Here is a 26509-nt window from a genome sequence, read left to right on the forward strand (position 1 = left end):
ATTTACATGGCAGGAGGGATGGCCAGGGAATTATTCTTTCTTTTATAAAGGGAACAAAAATGCTCTGGGGACCGCTTCCTATGATCTCAGACTTCTAGCAACCCTCATGCTGCCTCTAACAACACACACTTGTTCCCAGGTGCTAAGAGACAGTGTTTTCTTGCTCTGATTTATGGCAACACACCTAAGCGGTTCTGCCAGTTGAGATTGCTCCTGGGAAGAAGAGGAGTATTATGACATGCTTCCTCACCCTTCACCGAGGGACTGAACCAGGAGAAAGCCTCTCCACAGACAGGTAAAGACCAAGGCCAATCACTGGAGGGATGTAAAAAAATGTGAAAACAAAACAAATAACCAAAAAGCAAAAAACCTGAATCGTCCTATAAAGACCCAAGCTACCAAAATGGACTCAAAAAGAAACAGTGTGAGTAGACCTATAACATACGAAGAGACTGAATTAGTAATCAAAAAGCAGCCCAGGAAGGGCAGATCGTGTCCCGATGGCTTCACTGGTTAATTCTACCCAACATTTAAGAGTACTTATTACCAATTCTGCTCAAACTCTTCCAAAAATAAGAAGGAACACTGCTAAGTCATTCTGTGAGGCCGATGTTACCCTGATACCCAAACCAGATGAAGAAATCACAGGAGAGAAAAGCACAGACAAGTATCTCTTAGGACTATGAACATAAACTCAACAAAATACTAGCTAACATATTCCAGTTACATGTAAAAAGAATTATATATCATGATCAAGAAGCATTTGCCCCAGAAATGCAAGGTTGGTTTAACATCTGAAAGGCAATTAATGCAATACATCTTTATCAATAGAATAAAAAACAAAAACCACATCATCATTTCAAGAGACACAGAAAAAGCATTTGACAAAATCGAATACTCTTTTGTGTCTGTGTGCAAGGAAGAACAGGGAGGAGATAGCTAGAGGGTATGGGTTTCTTTTTGAGGTGATGAAAATGCTCCAGAACTGTCCATGGTCCTGGATGCGCCTGTCTATGAGTCGACTAAACACCACTGACTTGAACACTTAAAATAGGCGAATTGTATGGTATGTAAATTATACCACAATAAAGCTGGTATTAAAAATAACAAAAGGGGCGCCTGGGTGGCTCAGTCGTTAAGCGTCTGCCTTCGGCTCAGGTCATGATCCCAGGGTCCTGGGATCGAGTCCCACATCGGGCTCCCTGCTCGGCGGGAAGCCTGCTTCTCCCTCTCCCACTCCCCCTGCTTGTGTTCCTGCTCTCGCTATCTCTCTCTCTGTCAAATAAATAAATAAAATCTTTAAAAAAAAAAAAAAAATAAAAAAAATAAAAATAACAAAAGGCAGGGAAACACAAATCAAAACCTTGATGAGATACCACCTCACACCAGTCAGAGATACCACCTCACACCAGTCAGAATGGCTAAAATTAATAAGTCAGGACATGACAGGTGTTGGAGAGGATGTGGAGAAAGGGGAACCCTCCTACACTGTTGGTGGGAATGCAAGCTGGTGCAGCCACTCTGGAAAACAGTAAGGAGGTTCCTCAAAAAGTTAAAAATGACCCAGCAATTGCACTACTGGGTATTTACCCCAAAGATACAAATATAGTAATCCAAAGGGGCATGTGCACCCCAATGTTTATAGCAGCAATGTCCATAATAGCCAAACTATGGAAAGAGCTTAGATGTCCATTGACAGATGAATGGATAAAGAAGATGTACACACACACACACACACACACACACACACACAGGAATATTATGCAGCCATCAAAAAATGAAATCTTGCCATTTGCAACAACATGGATGGAACTAGAGGGTATTATGTTAAGCGAAATAAGTCAATCAGACAAAGACAAGTAAGTACCACATGATCTCAATGATACGTGGAATTTGAGAAACAAGACAGAGGATCATAGGGGAAAAGAGAGAAAAATGAAACAAGATGAAACCAGAGGGAAGACAAACCATAAGAGACTCTTAATCTCAGGAAACAAACTGAGGGTTGCTGGAGTGGAGGGGGGTGGGAGGGATGGGGTGGCTGGGTGATGGACATTGGGGAGGGTATGTGCTATGGTGAGCGCTGTGAATTGTGTAAGACTGATGAATCACAGACCTGTACCCCTGAAACAAATAATACATTATATGTTAATTAAAAAAATAACAAAAGGTGGGGTGCCTGGGTGGTTCAGTTGGTTAAGCGTCTGCCTCTGGCTCAGATCATGATCTTGGGGTCCTGGGATAGAGGCCCACACTGGGCTCCCTGCTAGGTGGGGAGTTTGCTTCTCCCTCTACCCCTCCCCCTGCTCATGCTCTCTCTCTCTCAAATAAATAAAATCTTTAAAAACAAACAACCCCCCCCCCCGCAAAGGCAGGGTGCCTGGGTGGCTCAGTTGGTTAAGCATCTGACTCTTGGTTTTGGCTCAGGTCATGATCTTGGGGTCATGGGACCAAACCCTGTGTTGGGCTCCGTGCTGAGTGTGGAGTCTGCTTGAGATTCTCTCCCTCTCCTTCTGCCCCTCCCCTGGCTCTTGCATTTGCACGTGTGCTCTCTCTCTCAAATAAATAAATAAATAAATAAATAAAATCTTTTAAAAAACAATAAAAATTTTAAAAATAAAAATAAATGGCAGCTAGCGGCACACAGTGGCTGTCCGTTAGACACAATCTCTGCTTTCCACTTTGCCACAGTCCCCACCACTCCCTACTACTCTCTGACACTAAAAGTAAGCATCAGGTGCCTTCCTGGTATGTTCCTCATCCCTGGGAACCCTGCTCGTGTCCCTCGTGTACTTTACACTGTCCCACTCCAGAGGCAAATAATTTTGTGACTCCCTGTGTCAAGACAGTCAGTGAGTCACAAACCAGAGAAATGGACTCCTGGAGCAGTCCAAAGGCAACTGCAGAGCTGCAATTTAATGACGCTGCTTGGGTGTCATGTCTTTGTTTGTGGCTGCCTGCATTTATGACTTACAGTAGTGGTCCAACACATTCCACAGTAAGTTTATTTTGAAGAAAGTTCAGTTTGCATGACTGCAAAATAACTCATTGTGCAGATATGCAGACGTTTAGGATATTGGTGTTTGTTAGGTTTTACTCTTTGCTGTAACTATGGGGCTATTTTTTTTATTGTTATGTTAATCACCATACATTACATCATTAGTTTTAGATGTAGTGTTCCATGATTCATTGTTTGTGCATAACACCCAGTGCTCCATGCAATACGTGCCCTCTTTAATACCCATCACCAGGCTAACCCATCCTCCCACCCCCCTCCCCTCTAGAACCCTCAGTTTGTTTTTCAGAGTCCATCGTCTCTCATAGTTCGTCTCCCCCTCTGATTTCCCCCCCTTCATTCTTCCCCTCCTGCTATCTTCTTCTTTTTTTTTTTTTCTTAACATATATTGCATTATTTGTTTCAGAGGTACAGATCTGAGATTCAACAGTCTTGCACAATTCACAGTGCTTACCAGAGCACATACCCTCCCCAGTGTCTATCACCCAGTCACCCCACCCCCCACTCCAGCAACCCTCAGTTTGTTTCCTGAGATTAAGAATTCCTCATATCAGTGAGGTCATATGATACATGTCTTTCTGTTTGACTTATTTCGCTCAGCATAACACCCTCCAGTTCCATCCACGTCGTTGCAAATGGCAAGATCTCATTCCTTTTGATGGCTGCATAATATTCCATTGTATATATATACCACATCTTCTTTATCCATTCATCTGTCGATGGACATCTTGGCTCTTTCCACAGTTTGGCTATTGTGGACATTGCTGCTATAAACATCAGGGTGCACGTACCCCTTCGGATCCCTACATTTGTATCTTTGGGGTAAATACCCAGTAGTGCAATTGCTGGATCGTATGGTAGCTCTATTGTCAACTTTTTGAGGAATCTCCATACTGTTTTCCAGAGTGGCTGCACCAGCTTGCATTCCCACCAACAGTGTAGGAGGGTTGCCCTTTCTCCGCATCCCCGCCAACATCTGTCGTTTCCTGACTTGTTCATTTTAGCCATTCTGACTGGTGTGAGGTGGTATCTCATTGAGGTTTTGATTTGGATTTCTATGGGGCTATTTTTAAAAAACAAAAAGATTTAAACAACTCAAATGTTCTACAAAGAGAGAATGGCTAAGTACAAACGACTACATAAAAATAATCAGCCAGCCTAGGGGCACCTGAGTGGCACATTCGGTTAGGCGTCTGACTTTTGGTTTCAGCTCAGGTCATGATCTCGGGGTTGTGGTATCGAGCCCTACATCGGGCTCCAGGCTCAGCATGGAGTCTGCTTGGGATTCTCTCTCCCTCTTCCTCTGCCTCTCTCCTCTGCTCTCTCTCTAAAATACATAAATAAATCTTTAAAAAATCTATTTTTTAAAAATCAGCCAGCCTACATAGCAACATGGGGGAAAAAACTTAGGGTGCAACCCCTGACAAACACAGAATGCTAAATTCTTCCATACTGTGGGCACAGCTGAGTCAGTATTTGCCAGAATAGGGAGAGGGTCAAGAAAGGAATATGGAAGAACAGAAAAAGCCAATATACCTTTCAAAAGCAATCTTCCTTATCATTGTTATAGTGCTACTTATATAATCATGTTTTAATTAAAAGATTGACAGACATGAAACCACTAGTTAATAACTAACAGTGTGGGTAGTTTGTAGACGTGGAACGAAAGTCACAAAGGTAGCTCACAAGCGATGGAAGTTTCACAAACGATGAATCGCAGACTCTAAAGACCTTGCTAATTGCATCCGATGTGATTAAGTGCCTACTTTGGAAATAACCACTCTGTTAAACCTAAGGCCACCGGATGAGGAATTGCAAGGAGCGAGGGGACAGGGCCCGCACTCACCATGGCCACGCCCCTGGCCTCCTGGTAGACCACCTTGATGATGTCTGCGGTGCTGGTGTTGAGGAAGAAGTAGCCAGAGCCTTCTCTGATGTGCAACTCGGTCTGCAAGGAGGGGTCAGCCTGGGTGTCAGAGGCGAGGGGGCCCCCGTGGGCCACGCTCAGGTAGCATGGTGGCAGGGAAAGGAATCTGTACCTGAACACTGGGGTGGTTGTAGATGGTCACCTCCTCCGGGCTCACCCTCACGTCTTCCACCAGGATGAGTTCTATGGAGGCCGACACGGGCATGAGAGGGTCATACTGTAGGGGCAAGGCAGTGCCATCAGATCCAAGACAATGGGCCAACCCTGGGCCAGCCCACGGGCTTCACCCCTATAAGGGCAGCACTAGAAACCCCGGGTCCTGGCGTCACCCCAGAGTACTTGTTATGTTGGGGACACAGCCCCGGGAAAACCATCATGCTCCAAGCCCAGACAAGAGGCCACATCCCTTTGAGACATCCGGTAATTCTGCCAAGGCCGGCACCCCACCCCACCTGCCAGGCCCCGTGAAGCAGGCAATTCACCACCCCCCAGGAAAGCGGGGGCACATAGCAGATGACCAGCTGCAGAGCCGTGTGTGAGGGGCCGGGGCTTGGGCAAGCAGCAAAGGCGCTGAGTGGAGGGGCGTCCTCACGGTGGGCTCCCAAGGGAACAAGCATGGCCCCTGCCCCCGTGGGTGGTGCACGTATCCGAGTACGTGATGCTGCCACGTGTACCTTAAGGGAGACTGTTGGACCCGCCCCAGCTCGGACCTGCCATGTACTCACGTGCTTGAGCACCTCCCCTGTGCCCAGCACTGTGCTAGCCCCCGGGGGTCCCATAACTGCCCTCGGCAATGATGCAAATTTATTGGAGGTCAGGATTAGAAGGGAAAGTAAATGAAGGACTTGTGTCAGAGCTTAGGGGGGGGTTGTGAAGGCAGTGAGGGGCAGGTTAGGGATGGGGGCGAATCTCAGGTGAGCAGACACCAAGGAAGTGAAGGTGTGGGTGGTATCACTAGAGAAAAGCCCACAGGCCAAAGAGCCTAGGTGCCAAGGCCCTGAAGGGGGAGGCCCATGAGGCCACCCAGAGCCAAGGGACTCCCTGTGCAGGTGGGGACAGATGACCCAGGGCTTGAGCCACCAGGGGCATACAGGTATACTCCTTGAGGGCCACCTCCCCCCAGGCCAGCTTCAGTGCTGCTCCCACTGGAGTCCCATGCCCTCCAAATGCTTCCCTTGCTCCCCACTACCCAGGAGACAACTTCAAGCTCCTTATCCTGGCATTTAGGGTCTCCTGGAACCCAGGCCCACCTTCTCCTTCCAGCCATCATCTCCTGCCTTCGTCCTATACAAAACCCAAGTTGACTGCTGCCCCTCCCTCACCATGGGGTGGGGATCATCCAGGCAAGACCCCTCTTGGGGAGCCCTTCTCATGCCCCCCTCATAGGTACCCACTTGCCACCCACAAGCAGTGCTTCTGCGGGGGGGCCATGAGATGCTAAGGGAGATAAGATTCAATAGGCCTTGACCCAAGTGTATTTAGATGGTGGCAACAGTGTGTATGTGGGGGGCATCTATACCATGCCGGGGGGCGGGGGGGCAGGTACTCGGTGCCTGGGCTCAGGGACCACTCTGCAGACAGGCTGACATTGTGGCTGGGACTAATGAGTGGGAGGCCACCGGGTGGGGAGGAGTGAAGGGAAGGAGGGGGATGGCCTTCTAGGCAGTGGGGACTCTGGGTGCCAAGTCACAGAGGCCCGAGCCACTGAGGCACATCCTTGGGTGGGATGTGAGGTCAGGGCTGTGCGGGAGAAGAGGCAGGACAGATGAGCACGAGGGCCCCCAAAGCTGTGTGCAGGGGCCACGAGGTGCCAGGGCCAGACTGACTGCCTTTAAGTTGGATCCCACCAGCTGCCTGAGTGCCAGGCGTGGGGGATGGGGGTGTGGAGGCAGGAGGCCAGCGGGAAGGCGCCCCAGTTCACGTGAGCCCATGGCACTTGACTGGGGATGGGCTGGTGAACGGAGGGGGCTCGGGGGCTCGGGACGCGCGGACAGCGGGCAGGACGTGAGCAGGAGCAGGCGGGACACCCTGCCCGGGGCCCCGGGGAGATACCGACTGCTCCACCCTGGCCGTGCTGAGGTAGGACTGCTGGTAGCCCGTGGCGGTGGCGGAAATGGCTGTGGTCCCTGATGCCTCGTGAACCGAGATGGCCTGCAAACCTGAGTCCAGGGAGAGAACGGATGTCGGGTTTTTGCCCCCCTTGCCGCCTGTGAAGCAGCCCCTCCCTCCTTCCGACTTGCAGTTTTAAATCTCTGGTCCTAAAAATACATAAGCGAGTTTGTTTCAACTGTATGCACCGTAAGAATTACCAGACCCTGAGCAAAGTGCCACGGTGCGGCTTCGGGGAGCTGCGCTGGCCGCAACTTCTGGCTGCCCACGGGTCTGGGAAGGCACGTGGCTCAGAGCCACAGGGGTCTCGGAGGCTGGTTGATCTGTGCAAGCTGGGACGTGACACTCCCCTGCCCTGAGCCCGAGCCTGTCTGCCCAGCCCTGAAAGAGGGATCCAGTGGGGTCCACAGTTGCCACCAGCCCCCCTCAGTGCCCCCTCCGTCCCCCTGGGGTCTCACTACACTCTGTACTCCTGGTCTGGGTCATCAGGCTCCCCACCCAGCTCACCGTGCAGCTTCCGCTGGCCGCTCCCATCGCCCCGGGCCACCAGCTGCATGGGCAGCTCAAGCTTGATGCTGGCCAGCGAGGGCCTGGTCGACTCCCACTGGATGCTCAGAGAGCTGAAATTGTCGAATCTGCGGCCCTGCTGGTCGTAGGCGGCCAGGTCCAGCAGGGGGTTGCGGTGGCTGGAGACCGGAACCTGCAAGAGGTAAAAGTCCCACATCCTGGCCAAGCCCAGAACTGGGCACAGCTGCTCCTGATCGCGCGGGGCACCCTGGACCTGGCTGGCTGCCTTCAGGGCTCCCCGGGCCTGGTGATGAGGTGGGCCAAGTCACTAATTATGCTGCCCAGCCGTCAAGATGCCTCGTAGCCCTGTCCAACATGGCCTTTTACGCCAGTCCGTGGTTCTCAAGGGGGAAAAAGTTTGCTCCCCCAAGCATGATCCTGGCGATGTCCGAAAGCCTTTTTGATGATCACAACTGTGGGGCGGGGGGGAAGGGTTGCAATGGGCATCTAGTGGGTAGTGGGCATCAGGGATGCCGCCTAACACCCCACAATGCACAGAACAACCCTCAAGAAGTAAGGATCTGGTCCAAAATGTCAGGAGTGCCAAGGTCAGGAGACCCTGCCCTAGAGCCCACCCCCTCCCACCACCACCTTAGCCAGGCTGCTCTGCTTCCTCTCTGGCCTTACCTTCCCAAATCCTTGCCACCTCCTCCCTGGCCCATGGACGTCCAGCTCCTCCAGCATGACCCCCGCCCCCAAGGGTTTAACAGGAACACCAAGTACAACCTCTAAAATGTCCCAGAGTCATTCAGCTTGCAAAGCTCCTCTTGGAGCCAAGTTCTCACCTGATCCTTAAATATCCCAGTGAGATGGGAGGAGTCATCCCCATATTAAGGGTGAGGAAGCAGAGTCCCAGGGAAGAAAACGAACAAATCAAAGGCGACTTGGGAAATGAACGGTACACCTTCAGGGTTCAGTTCCAAACCCTGAATTACAACCACTCTACCACTACCTCTTGCTCCCCAAGCAAATCCACCCCTTAGAACCCACGCCAAGCCGGCCTCATTCCTCCCAGATACTGGTTCATCCCCTCCGCTCCCTGCCCAGATGGCAAGGGGGCAAAACAGGGACCCTAAGCACATAGACATCTGAGTCCCACTGCCTGGACTCAAACCTCGACCTCTCACCACCCAGGCAACTGCCCACCTCCCAGAGCCTTACTTCCTCCATCTGTGAAGTGGGCATCGTAACAGAACCCACCTCCCAGGACTCCATTTTAAGTAAGGGTCGTATGAGATCATTTTAAAGAGCCCGGCTCACTAAAACAAACATGCAAGTCGGGAAATGGGCAGTCACTTGCAGTGGTCACCAGTGTGTCCGGTTCTCTGTCAGGCACGGGTCCAGAAGCCAGGGCTCTACATCTTGGGCCCCTGCAGTTAGGAGTGACCATGTCACTCACTTTGACCGGTGAAAGGGGAAACTGACTTAAAATGCCTCCAGGGCAAAGCGACCTGCCAGGCTCTCCTTCTCTCTGGCCATGTTCCACATGGTGGCTGTCTCACCAACTGTGTCTCAGAAGGAAGAGAACAGTGACATGAAGCCTGGTCCCCCACCACCATGATGCACATGTGGCACGAGGGAGAAGTGAACTGTGCTGTGGGAAGGCACTGGGATCTGGGGGTGCTTGTTACTGCAGCCTAGCCTCACCTATCCAGACTGAGGCTGTCCCTGAACTCCTGACGGGTGCCAGGAGGGCTCTTCCCCAGCTCCTTCTAGCTCTCTTGCCCCCAAACACTGAACCAAAGCATGCTGCATATTTTAAACTCAGGTCAGCATAATCCCCTGGAGATGCAAAGGATCTTTTAACAATTCTGGATTCGAGCCAGGAGCTGTTGACTCTGGGCAGGGACAAGAAGTGGCATTTTCTAGATGCCCCACTCTTTCCTCTAGAAGCAACCTGGGTGGAAAACTAATGCCCTTCCCTCCCCCTGTGCTCCCAGGGAAGGACATTAACACCCTGTGCCAAGCATGCTTGGATCTTTCCAACGGGCATTTGGGGCAACAATATTATCCCCATTTTACAAACAGGAAGGCCGAGACTCAGAGACATTCAGCAACTTGCCCAAGGTCACACAGGTTTCGGGAACTCTGCCGGTCTAATTTTAAAGCCTACAGGCCCTCCCCTGTGAGTGTGCAGCCTCCCCTGACTGTGTGGCCTCTCCCCGTGCACCAGTCGGGCGGGGGCTCCACGCAAGCCCTGACTAATCAGTCTCCCGGTACGCAATGGGTGCTCAGCCACAGTGAGCTGAACACAGGGCAACCCGAGCCGAGGACTGGGGTCAGGCCGGAGTCAGGCTCCACTTTGTCACTCTGACCCGTCAGCTCCCTTCTGGTGTCTGGCCTCCCCCATAATTTACTCTGCAAACACATCTTGGGTGGCCTCTGGCTTTGGAGAGGTATAAAATTAAATTGATACTACACCCAGGATGCGTGGCAGGGATATATCTTTCTCAAGGTCCCCTAGTGAGATCATAAATCGCAGGGGCCATGCCCGAGCGACTCACAGCTCCGAAACTCCAGGCCTGATGGATGGCCCAGCGATTCTGTGTCTGAGGTCCATTATTTCCTGGCGAGTGAGATCTATGACACACACAAGTCCATTCAGAGCCATGCTCCTCTGCCTGTCATCTTTCAGTCAAGAGAGACAACCCTGCGCTGACCCAGAGGTCACAGCCAACAGATGGCCAGATACAGCTCCCTTGGCAAGTGCCCAGCGTGTGAAGACAAGATGCCCATCGATCTACCTGTTTTTTTTCCTTTGAAAATGAGAAGGTTTGGCCAGCCTGGGCTTGAAGGGGCTGGAGCTGAGAGGGGCAGGCTGTCCTGCGGAGGGTCACCTGCTCTCCAAGTCAGTACCCCCTGGTTCCCCTACCGCCAGCCCCCTTCCTTCAGCAGCACCCCACTTGGCTTCTCCGGGCATTTGGGCCTTCAAGAGTCAGGGGCAGAGGGGCGCCTGGGTGGCTCAGTCATTAAGCATCTGCCTTCGGCTCAGGTCACGATCCCAGGGTCTTGGGATCGAGCCCCGCATCGGGCTCCCTGCTCAGCATGGGAGCCTGCCTCTCCCTCTCCCACTCCCCCTGCTTATGCGCTCACACACACTTTCTCTCTCCTCTCTGTCAAAATAAATGATAAAATCTTAAAAAAAAAAAAAAAGAGTCAGGGGCAGAAGACACAGGAACGAGCACCCTGTGCCCTCATTTGTCCATCACCTTACTGACCTCCTACCACGAGGAGGGCTCTTTTCTAGAGACTCGCAAAGAAGGAAATAAACACGTAAATTCTACAGCATTGGATGATGTTAAGAGCTCAGGGGCAGGGAGAGAAGGGAACCAGAATATGAAATGTTGAGGGAAGGGAAAAACTTTCAGTAAGGTCTAAAGACTGAGGACACCCTTCCAAGGGGTAACATTTGAATAAAGTACCCTCAAGAGGTGAAGGAGGCAGGGAGGGAAGCCTGGGGGCACAGGAGAGGAGAGAAGTCAAGCCAGAGGGAACAGCAAGTTGGGGATGCATACAGGGCACGTTCCGGGGTGCTCACAGCATGACGGGGCATCCCAGCACGGGTGGAGCAGGTGGGGGGAGATTAATTGGGCCCAGGACTCAGGGACTGCAGGTCACAGAAGGGGATTGGCTTTTGCTCTGGGGGAATGAGAAGCAGCTGGCCAGGTCTAAGCAGAGAATAAGGTAAGAAGTGTAACATTTACCATTCTGAACACCTTCGGTCTACTCACGTTTGTCCCCTATAATCCTAGGAGACCGCTGTCACCCAGGTCATTCAAGGAGGAATTCAGAGCCAGCCATCAGTCCCTATTGATGTCAGCTGCTGTCTGACTCCTGGTCTCACACCCAGTGGACCAACAGGCCAGGTTTTCCAGAAGAGTCCAGACATAGCATGACTATATTCTTTAGGGATAATGTGCTAAATACATGAAAGTGATTTAAAATGTGAAGCTTTCAGGACTTTCATCTCAAGAGCCCCCAAAATCAGGGAGAAGAATTAAGTCCTGAACACACAGATTTTCAGCTTGGGAATGACAGCCATCTGCTCCTTGCCACCAACACCCGGGCCGGAGCTAGGGGTGAACACGGCTTTGTGGTGACAAGCCCCCGGAGGAGCTCTAGGCTCAGAGCCGGTTCTCCTCACTTGTCGAGAGGAAACAGGTAGGTACACCTTGGCCGCCGTGGGCGGGGTGGTGGGAGAGTGCGCCGAGGCTGGGCACAAAGAACCCTCACTTTGTGCTGGATGCTGTCGAGGCAGCGACTCTTAAAGGGACCAGCACTGGTGGCAGCAGAGGGGCTCCCACGGCCATGTACCTCAGAGCTGAGCAATCAGGAAAGCCTGAGAGAAGGCAGAAGCCCACCAGGGCAGGAGGAAGACAAGTTAACTAAACTTGCAGGGGACGTAGAGGCCGAGAGGCAGAGAGTCACACACCAGACAGACAGAACTGTTCCCAAGTCCTAGACATTGGAGTCTGGGACCCCCCCCAGAGCTTCAAAGAAATGTATTTTGACCAGACACAAAGCTGTTCTTCACCCAAAGGGGAGCCAAACTCCAAATCTCTCTGCTCTGGTGGGAGAGGCTGCCCACATAAACAGCTTCAGAAAGCTTCCGTTATGGGCACTGAGTCCTCTCAGGGCAAACAGCAAAGAGCTAAGAGTGTCCTATCCCTAGAGGTGGCTCCAGGAGACACAGGGTCCCTCAGAAGCCAGCAGGGCAGAGGGCAGCGGGACATGCCTTGGGGCTGATCATAAGGCTGGGGCTGGGAGGAGAGAAGCAGCCGCAGGGGCCACAGAGGAGGCACTGAAAACTTGGAGCTGGGCAGATCTAGGTTCTGCCTCCAGGATCCTGCCTACCTCCAGGCCTCGTGAGCAAACCCATGAAGGGGATGCAACAAGCCTGGCCTTCCAGATGGTCTCGGTGATGGGGAACGGGGCATACAGTGAGAGCTCCTGGCACATACAACCGTTCTGATTACCATGTGGGCAGCAGGCACGCAGAGACCCTAGGCTAGCCTCAGGGCCTTTGCACTTGCCATTCTACCTGCTCGGGACACCCTTACTGCAGCTCTTTTTAGCCGTGACCACAGGGCCTGACATGGTAGGTATCCGCCCAACAGAGGCCTTTCATGGCTCCATCTGAAGTGGCCTCACTGGTAGGTGTCCTGCACTACCTCCCTCGCTCCACAGCCCTTCCCACCTTCTGCCCTTCTTGTCTACTATCCGTGGGCCTCCTGGTCTCCTGTCCCCTCCAGGTGCCTCACCTGTCCTGAGTACTCTGTATTCTCGAACCCAGAACTCTTAAGCCCAGCACACAGAAGGTGCTGGACAAATACATGTTGAAGGAATGAGGGAAAAGCAGCTTGCCCAGTCTCCACCTCTGAGAAGGGACTGGGGGCCGGGCTGGCTGGGAGGGTGTTGGTATCCCTGACCTTGAACAGGAGGGCTTTGAAGTCCTCTACATCTGTCATCTGGCCTCTGGGGGTCCTGGCTGGGGGACTAGACCAGCCGCAAGCCCAAGGGGACCAGACCTGTGGGATTTACCTTCCATCCCTGCTTGTCAGAGCAACCCCCAAGTGACTTTCTTCCCCCTCCCACGCTTATGTTTGAAACACAGCCCCCCTATGTTCCCCTCACTCATGGAGAATGCTGCAGCTGGTCACCCCTCTTTAGCAGCCCCCACTCTGACCACACACACACTGCCCACAGGCCACAGCCCCACCTCAAGGTCCCCAAGTCACAGAAGTTGACGAGATTTTACCAACTGCCAAGTGCCACAGAGAGAGGGGGCCGAGCCTGGGACCAGAGGCGCCCTACCTCCACCTGGCACTGCCACGAGCAACTGTGACTCCAGGTGAGCCCCTCGCCTCTCTGGGCCTTCAGCCCCCCGATATGTAAAAGCTGACCAGGAGCAGGCCCTCAGCGGGGGCTGCTGAGCATGGAGGCAAGAGAGCAGCGCTGACCCGCCGCCTTCCCCGAGAACTGCTCACTTACCACCTGCTTGTTCTGCTGCAGCAGCGGACACGACAGGTCGAGCTGGGGGCTGGCATAGACGGGGGTCAGGGTGAGCCTGGAGGGCGGGGCGCAGACGAACTTCACCACGGCGGGCTCCAGCGCGGGGAAGGGGTTGGTGACGCTGGGCTTGTTCCCCACCGAGAGGGCGATGACCTGGCCGAGCAGAGGAGCAGTCCGAGTCTGAGTGCCTGCTCCACTGTGAGCCTGGCCTCACCACCCAGCATCCTCGGACTCAGTTTGCTGCTCTGTAGAATGGGCAGCTGAGACCTGCATCACCAGGGGCTTACAAGGGTGCAGTGACCTATGTGGGGGGGAGTGCTCTCTCAACACACAAGAGGCCTTCAGACAGGGGCTCTAGTGTCCTTTACAAATGCTGGCTGAACCACTGCGGTGATGCCTCACAGCCTCCCGGGGCCCCCCGAGGACCCCACAGTTGTAGGAGCGAATTCCCAAGCCTGTGGGTTTTCAAACGAGGAGCCCACACGGACTTGGAAGATCCCTTACAATGAGGCGCAGGCGTGGGAGGGTGTGCTGATGGACAGAGGCCTGCGTGGCAGACGGATGTGCGGGGGCTCAGCCTGTACGCCCTCCTTCTCTTTGAGAGAAGCTCACTTGGCTGCTGCAGAGGCCACGATTAAAGATGCAACAAAAGAGGGAAATTTAAGTCTGCTTTTAGAGCTGAGACCTCAGAAATCAAGCCCAGGCCTGAGTTTTGCGAGCACCCCAGCTAATGACCCATCCCAAGGAAGCACCCCAGACCCCTCAAATGACTCACGCTTCCGTAGGACCCAGTGGTCGGGTCTTAGAGCCCCTCACCCTCCCTGACCACAAGGCAGGACAAAGGGTGGTTTCCACGCTGACCTGCAGGCCCTTGGCCTCTACCGCAATGGCCCCAAGGAAGTGAAGCACAGGGCATGGAGTGGGAGGATCCCAGAGGTGCCTCTGCTCAGAGGGCCAACTCCTACAGCCCAGCAGGGACACGGATGACCAAGCCAAGCCAGGGGGGAGACACTTTATTCTCTTATTCATTTTTCTTAATTTAAAAAAAAAAGTATTTTCTTATTAACTTTTTTTTTTTTTTTAAACCAAAGCCAGTGGGAATCAGGGGCTTTCATGTGCATCTTTCCCACTCACACCAAGGCAGTCTGGGTGTGGCACACTTCACAAGGGTACCTCGGGTGATGTGCACGTGTGTGTTTTGACGTCAGCTGACGTTCTTTGCCCCACTGCACGTGTAAGGGGACTCTCCCCTTCCCTAAAGACATGGGCTCTCTCCTATCTTTCTTGATCCCCCCTGGCCTCCCACCTTGCTTTTTGTTTCCCGGCTCTGGGGCATCCTGTGAATGGTGGGCTAGATCCCTACTATCAGCAAAATGAGCACTCGGCGCTGAGCCTCCGGAGTGGCAGCCACAGGGGGCCTGCTGGGTGAGCTGCTGCTTTCTCCAGCCCATGCTAGCCCCACGAGAGTTCAGGTCACAGACATGTTGTGTTGGTCCACCCAGTCTCTGAATTTCTTTGGTTTTCGGCATGGCAAAAAAACAAAAATTGAGGGATTTCACATAAAAAAATATTGTGATTCCTGGCTTATCTTGAAACACCAAAAAGATCTGCCAAACCTGGGCTGAAATCTTGCTCACTAATGCTATCTGCCTGACCCTGGAGACCTCTGACTGTGACCCCTCCCCCGGTCTCGTCCCATCCCCCAATTTGGCAGTGGGCAATGATGAAGCCCAGAGAGAGAAGAGGTCACCCCAGCAGTGGAAAGGGTGCTAGCTCTAGCAAAGCTGTCCTGTAGGTCCCCAAGTGCTGCACCCCGATCAACCTGCCTATCCACTCAGTCATGCCACCTCACTGATCCTCAGCTTGCCTGTCTGTGAAATGGTGCCGTAAGCACAGCAGGGTACTCAGGGAACAGGACTTTACACCCCTCCCTCTGGACAAGATGGGTCTAGGGGTGACGGCCCTCTTACCTGCTCGCCCAAGGCCTGGCAGGTCACGAGGATCCAATGTTGCTGGTAATTCCGGGAGGTAGAGGGCCCAAAGAGAGCCAGGCTGATGCTGTCTGTGTCCTCGGAGGTGATGTTCCGGAAGAACTTGGAAGGCTCGAGGACCCAGGGTTTGGGACCTCCTTCAAACAGCATCTCCTTTGAGGACCCAAGGGTCACCAAGGCAACAGAGGAGGGATCCACCGGCTGTGGGGGAAAAAAGGAGAGTCAGCATTCCTCTGGAAGGCACGTGCTCGGCCCCCTGCCAGCTTGCCCCCGTGGAGGTCAGACAAGCCCCAACCCCTCTCTGGAATTTGGTCTGCTCATCAACACCAGCAGGGTTGTTGTCAAGATCCAAAGGCCTATGAGTGCTCCGGGAAGAACTGTGTGCCCATTCTGACATACTGCTGGGGGTGGGAGGTAAATTGATTTGCCTCTTCTGTAAAATCATGGGTAAAACCCTTGAAAATATCCAGAGCCCTTGAACCCGAGAACTTCTCTTCCAGAATCTAACCTAATGACCGAACAAGAAGGAGAGAAACAAGTTCACGCACAAGGAGACATTCATCACACTATCACTGACTATAGCAAATAATGGGCCAACAATCTAAAATCCACAACGGGGGGCTGGTTAACTAAATGTGGTCCATCCATGCCACAGGAGGTGACGCAGGTCCCTAAAGCAGTTATTTATGAAGAGCCGGGTACAACACTGACTGTGTAGTGTGATCACAACTATGTTGTTTTAAAAAGCATAAAGCAATCCTACAAATACACCAGATGAAGGGGGCAACTGCAGATGGCCTGTCCCTGCTGGCGATTTGTTTCCTCTTTACTCCACAGAGTTTCCCACACTTTCTATAACATACAGAGGAGCTTCAGGGGGGCAAGGCTTTTTTGCCTGTTTTGTCCCCAGCACCTAGAACAGTGCCTGGCACATAGTTGGTGCTCAATCATTATCTGTTGAAGGAGAGAGTGAACACTAAGTCCTAAAAGTACCCAATAAAAGAAGGATGAATTACATTAAGTTTTACAAAAAGCTCTCATCTGCTTTCACGATCTTTGTGCTGGGGGTCCCGGGGCCTCCCTGCATGGGACGGTGGCTGAACTGAGGGTCTGTGGGAAACAGCAGGGAGAGGGACAGCACCTCCGGGAAGATGAGGTTTGCTGTGCACAAGGACATCTCCCCTCACAGACTCAGCAGGGGTATAGAGAAAGTGGGCCCTCTGCAGGGTCCCACAGCCTTGTTCCCTCGCTCCCTAATGGGGCTTGTCTGATCCCCTGCTCCAGAGGGTCTCACTGAGATCGCCCCGAGTCCTTACTTGTCAGCTAACCTCCCTGTTTGACCCCCCCAACTCTACCCTGTAAGAGCTGCCAGAGGTTCCTTCCGAAAGCACAGATCTGACCATGTCACTCCTGCACAAGACCAATCTGTGGCCCCAGCTGCCCTCAGAAGAAAGTCTCCGTGAGTCCGGGATTCGGGCTCTCCCAGCCTGGCCCTTGCCTCAGCTCTCCTAGTCCCACCTTCAGACTAGCCTGTCCCTAGGCCCTCACAGAAGCTGCTTGCTGCCTTGGTCCCCTACCCACTCCTTCCCTCAAGAAGCCCCCGTTTCCTCCCTCACCCAGTGACGTCCAGCCTGCCAGGGCTGACAGCTCCCTCGCCCCGTGTCACAGAGGAAATGATTGGTCTGGGTGTCTGCCTCCCTCATCAGCCTATGGCCTCATGAAAGGTAGGGCGTGTCAGTTTCCTTCTGTATCCACAGTGTGAGCAAACTGTATGAAAAATGAAAAACCATGTAGAGAAAATAAAAATATTAAAAAAAAAGATGGAGGAAATTATCACAACTCGGTGATACTATTTCTTAACCATGTGATTAGCAAAAATCTAAAAGTTTGAGCACACACTCTGCTGGTGAGTCTGTAGAGAAACGTGCACCCTTTTCAAAAAATTTATTCACTTTTTTATTGAGATGTAATTGGCATAGAACGTTATATTAGTTTCAGGGGTATAGCGTAACAGTTCGATATTTATATGTACAGTTGACCCTTGAACAATGCAGGGGTTCGAGGTGCTGACCCACCAGGCGTCGAAAGTCTACGTGTAACTTCTGACTCCCCTATAAGGGGATGGAAGAAAGACTTCTGAGGATCCTTCTAATATAGGTTTAACTTTGGAACCAAATGAACAACTTACATATACATTAGAACAAAATTAAAAAAAAAAACAAAACACCAAAAAGCAAGTCCTAAAACTGAGAAGAAATGGAAACAGACCAATCTGATGGATTGATCACAGCAATGCTGCAATGACCGAGCCCGCACCAGTCCCCTACTCTTGGCCTCAATGATCCCTTAACCTCTCACGAATCCCAACATCTTTCAGAACGAGGGCTGCAAATACCTGTCACCCTGATGGCCTTGCAACGGCTGACCGGATGGGGGTCGGGGTGTGTGGGGTTGGTTCCTAAGGTGGAATCAGCCTCAGGCAAAAGGGATGCCAGGATTGATTAGCAATGTCTGCTGTGGGCACAGATACACACAGGTGCCATGTCTGCATTAGACTGGAGTCCACATGGGCGGGGGCCACTTCTAGTTCAGAATGGCCAGTATGCTGGGAGTGTGGGGGCTCCTGCTAACACACATTGAGTACGTCCTTAGTTTATTGCCTAGAACATACAGAGTCACGTCCAGGTCCGGCTTCCCCAAGCTCTACTCTCCTGAAATCCTTAAAGCCCTAAGTGTTCGTGCTGCCCTGGGCAGAACATCCAGTCTCAGACCCCTCTGGTCTGGTAGAGACCAGCATGTGTTGCTGGGATGTCATAAGGACAGGAGGGTCAGTGTAGACTCCAGTCCACTCACCAGGGCCCCTGACCCTCCACCCAGCTCCTTCCATGCCCTCACCCCCCTGGTAGCTGGATCCTCATCCCCCAACTGCTAAGAGCCTGAAGTCCTCACAGGTACAGACTGATGACCACTCGGCTGTTACCTGCAGTCCTGGACCCGGAGCAGTTCCCCGGCCGGCGGCCACCTCAGTATGGAGGGGGAGTCACCTGAGTGACAGCTTTAAGATGCACACACCCTCCCGGATGGGGGCAGGCAGGCAACATGACATGACCTGCTGAGGCCTATTGGGCACAGGTTCTCTGGGTTGGGTTCTTAGCAAAGAAAGGGCATCACTTGTCAATGAGAATTCTGTCCTTTGAAATTTTTTTTTTTTTTTGGCAATATGGACACTTTCCTGAATTTGCTATTAGATATCAGATCTCTAGGCACACCCCATATATGTGTGCACACATATATGAAATTTCAAAAACCCAGGGCGCCCCCACCCGCAAACTCTACCTTGCTGTGTGCCCAGGTCTTGAAACCATCAAAAGAGCCCTTTTTCTGCACGTGAATGGCCAAGTATCATCATGGCCTTCGCTTTTCCTCCTCAAGACAGCCTCACGGCCTGCGCCACTCAGGCCTCTGCTCAAACATCACCTCCTTGGAGAGGCCTTCTCTGACCCCTTAAGACAGAACCTCTTGTCATTTGCTACCTCCTTTCCCAGCTCAACCATCCTTCTCACTACGTGCCACCATTTTCCATATAGTCATTTGTTTCTCTGTCTCCACAACTAGAATGAAGTTGTTACTGGTCTGCTATGTGACCTTAAACAGGTTAACTTCTATAAGGCTCAGTCTCCCCAACCAGTAATATGGGTACAAGAACCCAAGCCTCATGGGATTACCATAGAGATTCAAGGGAAGTGAACGAAAGCCCGGAATACATGTCCAGCGCATGCTCAATAAATGGCCCTAGCATCATTATCGTTAACTGTCATCCTCATTTAATAGATGGAAAACATGAATCCCAGCAAAGTAAAACAATACGTCCAAGTTCACCCAGTTTGTTCCGACTCCGATGCCCTGTTCTTCCCCAAGTCTCAATGCTACAACCAGCAAAACTTCGCTGTGGGCAAAGCAGGTCACTGTAAACGTGGCCAAAGGATTTTGCCCTAAGGGAAAGATTGTGCAAAGGCACCATGTGGCCTATAATTACCAGCTGGAGAACAGTGAATTATCACCTTCACATGTAATTCTCTTCCCATTCAGGTATAAAAGTGTCACAGAATCCTGTGCCAGGAAGAAAGGTTAATAATCAACACAGACACTCATAAATCATACAGGCTCCTCGGTGGCTGTGAAAGTACAGGTATTTGAACTGGCCAGGCCAGAGAGGAGAGGGGCCCTGCACCTCAGACAAGACTTCTACTTCTACTCTAGGCCTTCGTATCCTGGTTTGCAGAACAAGAGGTTGAACCTAGACATCAGGAGGCCCTTAGCGAGGACAGCCTACCCTTCCAGCAGACGGCATCCATGCGCCCCCTCGCAGGGATACTCACACTTGGTCTAGGATCAAGAGATAGAAGGAGTGGGGCGGGGTGGGCAGAAGTTAGGGCCCCACTGCACCTGGCTGTCCCAGAGGCTCAGGGGTCATCACGTTCAGTCATACTGACACTGCGGGAATGGAGAGCCAGGTGAGGTCCCCAGATCCAGGCACTAGGGACTCCCAGAGAGTAACCTGCAGGTGGGTCGAGGGACGCCAAATCCCTGCAGTAGACAGAAACCGAAGAGTAACTGGGGTGCTGACTGCAGAGGGAATTAGGTAGCCGGCAAATGCAAGCTCCTCCAAGGTCCAAATAGAGGAGGTTACATGTACGTTGGGGGGCAGGGCCGAGCAGTACCCGTCTTACGTGTGGACCCGATTTTGTCCTTCCCTGACCTTCACCAACTGTCCACTGCTAGGTAAGAAGAGAATAAATATCCCACTCCTAACCCAGCTTTCAAACACCTCCTTGATCTGACCCAGAGGGCCTTCACAGCCTCCTTTGTGACCCGAGGTATACTATTTCTAGTGTCCTCACCAGCCAAGCTTCCTACAAGCAGGCCCTGCTTCTACTTCTGTGTTCATCAGTGACCTGTCCCCCTTAGGGCTCTTCATTCCCTCTACCATGCTCACTGCAGTTGTCTGAGCACCTGCCTTCCCCACAGACCGGTGGCCACCTAGGGCACAGTGTGGGATTTCTCCCTACATCTCTCTCTCTCCAGCCTGGGCTGTGTACCAACTCTACCTACCCAGGGATGATCTGCAGATTAACCTGTGAATGGACAAGCAAACAGTCATTGCGAGTTGCTTTCCCAGTTTCCACACTCCTCTCTTCCTTAGAGGAAGGACCACATTTTGTTAGGGTAGGTAAGTGTCCAGCTAAAATATTTCCCAGCCTCTTTTGAAGATAGATGTGCCCAATGGATTAAGTTCTGGCCAATGAGATGCAGGTAGAAACTGTTCCTTTAAACTTCTGACAAGGTTACTAGAAGAAACTAACTCAGCTGGGAGGAGAGCTCTTTCCCCTTCTAGCTACATTGGAATGCAGATGTGATGGCTGGAGCTCCAGCAGCCATTTTAGATTATAAGGCAAACTTGAGGATGAAAGCCACATACTAGAATGGTGAAAGATAGAAACCCGGGTCCCTGATGACTATGAGCTGCCACACTAGCCCCATGTGAAGGCTCTCATGTGAAAGAGAAATAAACCCTCTATTGGCTAAGCTATTGTTTTAGATTTTGTTATGTGTAAATAAACCTGATCTTAACTGTTACCAAGACAGAAGAAAGATAAAAGAAAACATCTATATCCTTCTATAATGTGTCCAGTCAGGAAGCCTTGATTGGGGACATGTCTATATTATCTTCACCCTTAATCCCACCTTGGGACAGTGAGCTCAGTCAGTGGCCTCTGATATTTCAGCCACACACCCCAGATAAATAGGGTGTCTGGTCATTTGGAGCAAGCACCAAGGAAGAGCCCTGAAGAACCTCCTTCCCGGGGTCCTAGGGAAACTCCACCTTAGGCTGCGGCAGGGGTTCCTCAAGAATGCTGCCAATCCTCTCGAACCCTGCTCTCTGAGCCCTATCACTCCTTCCTGATCAGGAAGGGGATCCTGACTTCCTAATTTTAAACTGCCATCCTCCCTTCTTTACCCTCCCTATCACCCTCTTCTACTTTACTTTTTCCATGGTAAGCACTGGTCTATTACTGTCTGTCTCTACCTCTGTTTCTACCAGCATGTCCATTCATGAGGACAAGGATTTCTCTGTGTTTTCTGCACTGATGTATCCCTAAGGTTTAGAGCAGGGACTGGTGCAGAAAAGGTGTTCATATAGATTTTGGTGGGGTGGGGAGGGGAGAGGTCAGGAGATGTTGGTTTCCGTCCTGGCTGGTAAGCCTGGACACATTTGCCCACTCATTGATTCTAAATAAAACAACCCTTCTCAAAAAACATGCACTTCCAGCTATTTAACCAAAGGAAATGAAAACACTAACTCAAAAAGATATTTGCACTCCCCTGTTCATTGTAGCATTATTTACAATAGCCAAGATATGGAAATAACTTAAGTGTTCAGTAACAAATGAATGGATGAAGATGTGATACACATACATACACAGGAATATTATTCAACCATAAAAAAGAAGGATATCCTACCATCTGCAACACCACGGATGGACCTTGAGGGCAGTGTGCTAAGTGAGATAAGTGAGACAGAGAAAGACAAATACTGTATGATCTCACTGTAATCTAAAAGAGAAAAAGAGCTCACAGATACAGAGAACAGATTGGTGGTTGCTGGAGAGGGGCATGGGGCAGCAAAAATGGGTGAAGGGAGTCAAAAGGTACAAACTTCCAGTTATAAAATACATAACTCATGGAGATGTTGTGTACAGCATGGTGACTAGAGTTAATAATACCGTGCTGCATATTTGCAAGTCGCTAAGAGAGTAGATCTCAAAAGTTCTCATCTCAAGAAAAAGATCTGGCACTACGAATGGTGATGGATGTTAACTAGACTTACTGTGGTGACCATTTCACAATGTATACAAATATGAATCATTACATTGTACACCTGAAACTAATATAATGTTACATATCAATTATACCTCAATTAAAAAAAACAAAACCAACCCTTGGTGGTTGTCTGTTCTGTATCAGGCACTACGCTCGGGGCTAGGGGTTCAGAGATGAAAGGCTCTAACCTCACTGACCCCGCTTCTAATGGGTGAGGGGGGAAGAAAACCTGTTACCACAAACCAAGGGGACCAGAGCTGTCCTAGAGACTGACGCTGGGCGTCAGAGAAAGGCGGCCCTGATTGGTCCAGCCTGGAAGCTGGCGGGACGCCCCCCCAGGACAATCCTTTCGCCCTCCCCTTCAGGAGGAGCCAACTCACCCTCCCTGAGCCTATTAGAGGCAGGGTTCTCATTAGGTCTGCCATCCTGTGACGGGGCAGCTGCTGTGTGAACCCTTCCCAACCACCTTGGGAGGAAGGTCTGGTTCTCCTTTATCTGCATTTTAGTAACTAACCTACTGAGCACTCACTACCTTCCAGGCACTGTTCTAAGTCCATTTCATTCATTAGCTCAGTTTCTCCTCACCACAACCCTACAGTTTAGGTGTTGTATTAGCCTCATTTTACAAGCAGGGAAATGGGAGGCCCAGGAAATTGAGTTAACCAATGCCACAGAGTTGGTGTCGGACCTGGATTCAAACTGGGGAGTCAGTGTCAAAGCCAAGGCAGTGAGCTCTGAGCTGCGGAGGCTTCAGCTGCCTCTGGCCACAGATGGACGAAGGGGGACTCACATACCAGCTGATTGTCTGATGGCAGGCAGACAGCAAAATCCAGACCTGACCCGTGTCTCCCAGACCCCAGAATCTGCACCACATGCCATCCTAGGGTTCCATGGAGACCTGGCAGGACAGCTCTGGAGTGGACCAGAAGCCCTCCTGTCTAGATCTCTGCAGAGAGCATGTCATCCACACACAGTTAGCAATCACCGTCTGCCATCAGGAAGGCTCTGCTCCTTCAACCTCCTTCCTGAATCCGGACAAGAGGGAGCGGTAACTATTCCAAAAGCTATTCTGACCAGTCGGGGTTTTAATACAAATTTGCCAGAGCAAATGAATTACTCGCATCAGGGGAGGAGGTGGAGGGCAGGGACCCCGGGCTCACCTTGAGGGGCAGGTAGGCAGCGATGGTGATCCGGGCACTCAGGTGGATGTGGCCATGTCTGTAGCTCACGAGGAGTGTGGTGTAGCCCTGGACCTCTGCTCTCACCTTGACCCCACTGCAGTGCTCAGATCCTGGCTGCAGCCTCCCTGTAAGAAGAGAGCCAAACGGTCACTGTGAACTTGCCTTTGCTCGGAAAAACATGACAGGTTGACAGCCCCTCCTTCATCCTGGGCTTGATACACAATCTAATTTTTTCAACTTAAAAATTTGAAGTATAAGTCCCATACTAAAAATACACGTAGCATATGCCTATAATTCATAGTGATTTTTTTTTTTCCTTCCACAAACTAAACACACCCTGTATCTAGGATCAAAAAACACGATGACCTGTATCCCTGAATCTCCCATAGATCTTTCTGGTCACTAGCCCTCCCCAAAGGAAAACCACTGTTACCTGACTTCTCACCACCAGCTTAATTTTGCTGGCTGCCATATTTTATACGTAGTGAATCACTAAGCATAAACTCCTTTGTGTCTGCCCTCTTAAGCTCAGTATTGGTGGTGAGAGCCCTCTGGGATGACATGCTCTCTGCAGAGATCTAGACAGGAGGGCTTCTGGTCCACTCCAGAGCTGTCCTGCCAGGTCTCCATGGAACCCTAGGATGGCATGTGGTGCAGATTCTGGGGTCTGGGAGACACGGGTCAGGTCTGGATTTTGCTGTCTGCCTGCCATCAGACAATCAGCTGGTATTTTGCACAGTGTAGATCTTTTATCCACAGTTGTAGTATGATTGCATTGTGTGACTAGACAGCTGCTGATGTCCCCACGCTACTGCAAACATCTGGGTTGTCTGCAGCGTGGGGCTCTGGCGCAGGGTGCTGCTATGAAGGTGCATGCGTGCGTGTTTTCCGGGATGGATATACTCTGGCATTTCTGTTGTGTGTATCCCTAAGAGTGCGGTATGTTTACCTCCAGTCCTTACTGCCAGGGCAATGGGTATGTTCACTTTTCATCATTATTGCCAAGTATCTTCCCCAAAATGGATGCATCAAGTCATACTGCTACTAGAAGCTACACAGCATCCCCACCAATACTTGGTATTTTCCACGAGTTTTAAAAAAGCCATTCTAGTGGGAGGGTAGTGGTATCTTACTGTTTTCTTTCCAAACGCTTAGAAAAAAATTCTACCGTGAAACGCCACACACCCATCCCCTAGATTCTACAATGAACATTTTGCTGTATTTCTCTTACTACATATCAATCCATCCCCCTACCCATCCATCACCTGATCTTAGTTTTTAATGCATTTAAAAGTAAGTTGCAGCTTCAGCATACTTCATTCGAAATGCTTTAGATACACATAATTATCTCTAGTTCAATATTTCTTCCTGGTTCTTTTTTTTTTCTTAAGGTCAGATTTACACACAGTGAGACACCGATCTTAAGTGGGCCATGCCATGAGCTCAGACAAACGCATCCACCCGTGAAACCCGAATCTCTACGAAGATGCAGGACATGACCTGCCCCCACAGTTCCCTCCCGCTCCTTCCTGGGGGTTCCCCCCCGTTCTCCAGAAGCCATCACTATGGCATTCCGACTTTTTTCCACCATAGTTTAGTTTTGCTTTTTATTTTTTTATTTTTTATTTTTATTTTTTTTTAAGATTTTATTTATTTATTTGAGAGAGAGAGAATGAGAGACAGAGAGCAGGAGAGGGAGGAGGGTCAGAGGGAGAAGCAGACTCCCTGCTGAGCAGGGAGCCCGATGTGGGACTCGATCCTGGGACTCCAGGACCATGACCTGAGCTGAAGACAGTCGCTTAACCAACTGAGCCACCCAGGCGCCCTAGTTTTGCTTTTTAAATAATAGTTTCATTGAACTATAACTCACGTACCACAGAATCACCCATTTAGAGGGCACTCATAATTCAGTGGTTTTTAACATACTCAGAGTTGTGTAGCTATCACCACTAATTTTAGAATATCTCATCTCCTAAAAAAGAAACCCTGCATCCACGACCAGTCGCTCTCCGTGTAGATCAGTCCGCCTCACACTGCACATCAATGAAGGGGGCTCTTTGCATCTGGCTGGTTTCACTCACATGTTTTTGAAATCCATCTATGCTCTGGCATGATCAATAGTTGGTTCTTCTTTATTGCTGAGTCTTCCATTACAAGGGTGCTCATCCATTCACCAGCTGATGAGCACTGGTTGTTTCCAGGCTGGGGCAACCAAGGAGCAGAGCCTGCCATGCCCCGAGCAGAAATCCCTACGTCGCCAGAAAGGGTGTGCTATGGAGTCCGTGCGCAGAGCCCAGGAGCTCCGGAAAACTGCAACTCTGCCAAAGGGGCCGATTTGTGTTCACAAGTACACACAGTAGACAGGGAAATGCTAGGTCTGAGTGTGGACCCTGCCGGCAGTGAGTCTGGGCAAATGCTTTTCTGGACACGACCCCAAATTATAAGCCAGGACGCCAGGTCCTCTGCATAGCTGGGAAAAGGGCGCTGGAGAATGGGGGTCCTGACGCACGGCAGAGGAGCTTCCTGAGCATGATGCCTCCGCCTCCCACCCCAGCCTGCCTAGTGGGAAGACTCGGTGCTTCCTGAGTACCGGGCTCTCCCCATCCTGCGGCCTCTGCCCTGGCAATGAGAGATCCACCTGCACGGACCTGGGGCCGAACTTGGAGCATGCCACCCCCTCTGTAGTCTCTGGCTCCTGACATACTCTTCCCGCTCCTCAGGACACTCCCAATTTGTCCACTCTCATCCTTTGGGTGCAGCTCTCATTTCCTCTAAGCAGCCTTCCCAGGCACCCCAAACTGGCTTAGAAATCCATCTTCTGCAC

General features: G+C 51.2%; 1 protein-coding gene across 3 annotated transcripts in view; it reads right to left on the bottom strand.

Annotated features, from left to right (window-relative positions):
• Positions 1-26509, bottom strand: part of NUP210 (nucleoporin 210) — a 107390-nt gene that overhangs the window by 35706 nt on the left and 45175 nt on the right. For all 3 annotated transcript variants that reach the window (XM_036113486.2, XM_078074626.1, XM_078074637.1), the window contains 7 exons: positions 23665-23810; positions 15602-15823; positions 13611-13784; positions 7560-7752; positions 6996-7102; positions 5056-5160; positions 4863-4964 (listed from right to left, as the gene is read on the bottom strand). In XM_036113486.2, the coding sequence (XP_035969379.2) occupies positions 4863-4964; positions 5056-5160; positions 6996-7102; positions 7560-7752; positions 13611-13784; positions 15602-15823; positions 23665-23810 (1049 nt within the window). The remainder of the gene's footprint in view (positions 1-4862; positions 4965-5055; positions 5161-6995; positions 7103-7559; positions 7753-13610; positions 13785-15601; positions 15824-23664; positions 23811-26509) is intronic.

This window comes from Halichoerus grypus, chromosome 1 (assembly GCF_964656455.1).
Source record: "Halichoerus grypus chromosome 1, mHalGry1.hap1.1, whole genome shotgun sequence".
NCBI lineage: Eukaryota > Metazoa > Chordata > Mammalia > Carnivora > Phocidae > Halichoerus > Halichoerus grypus.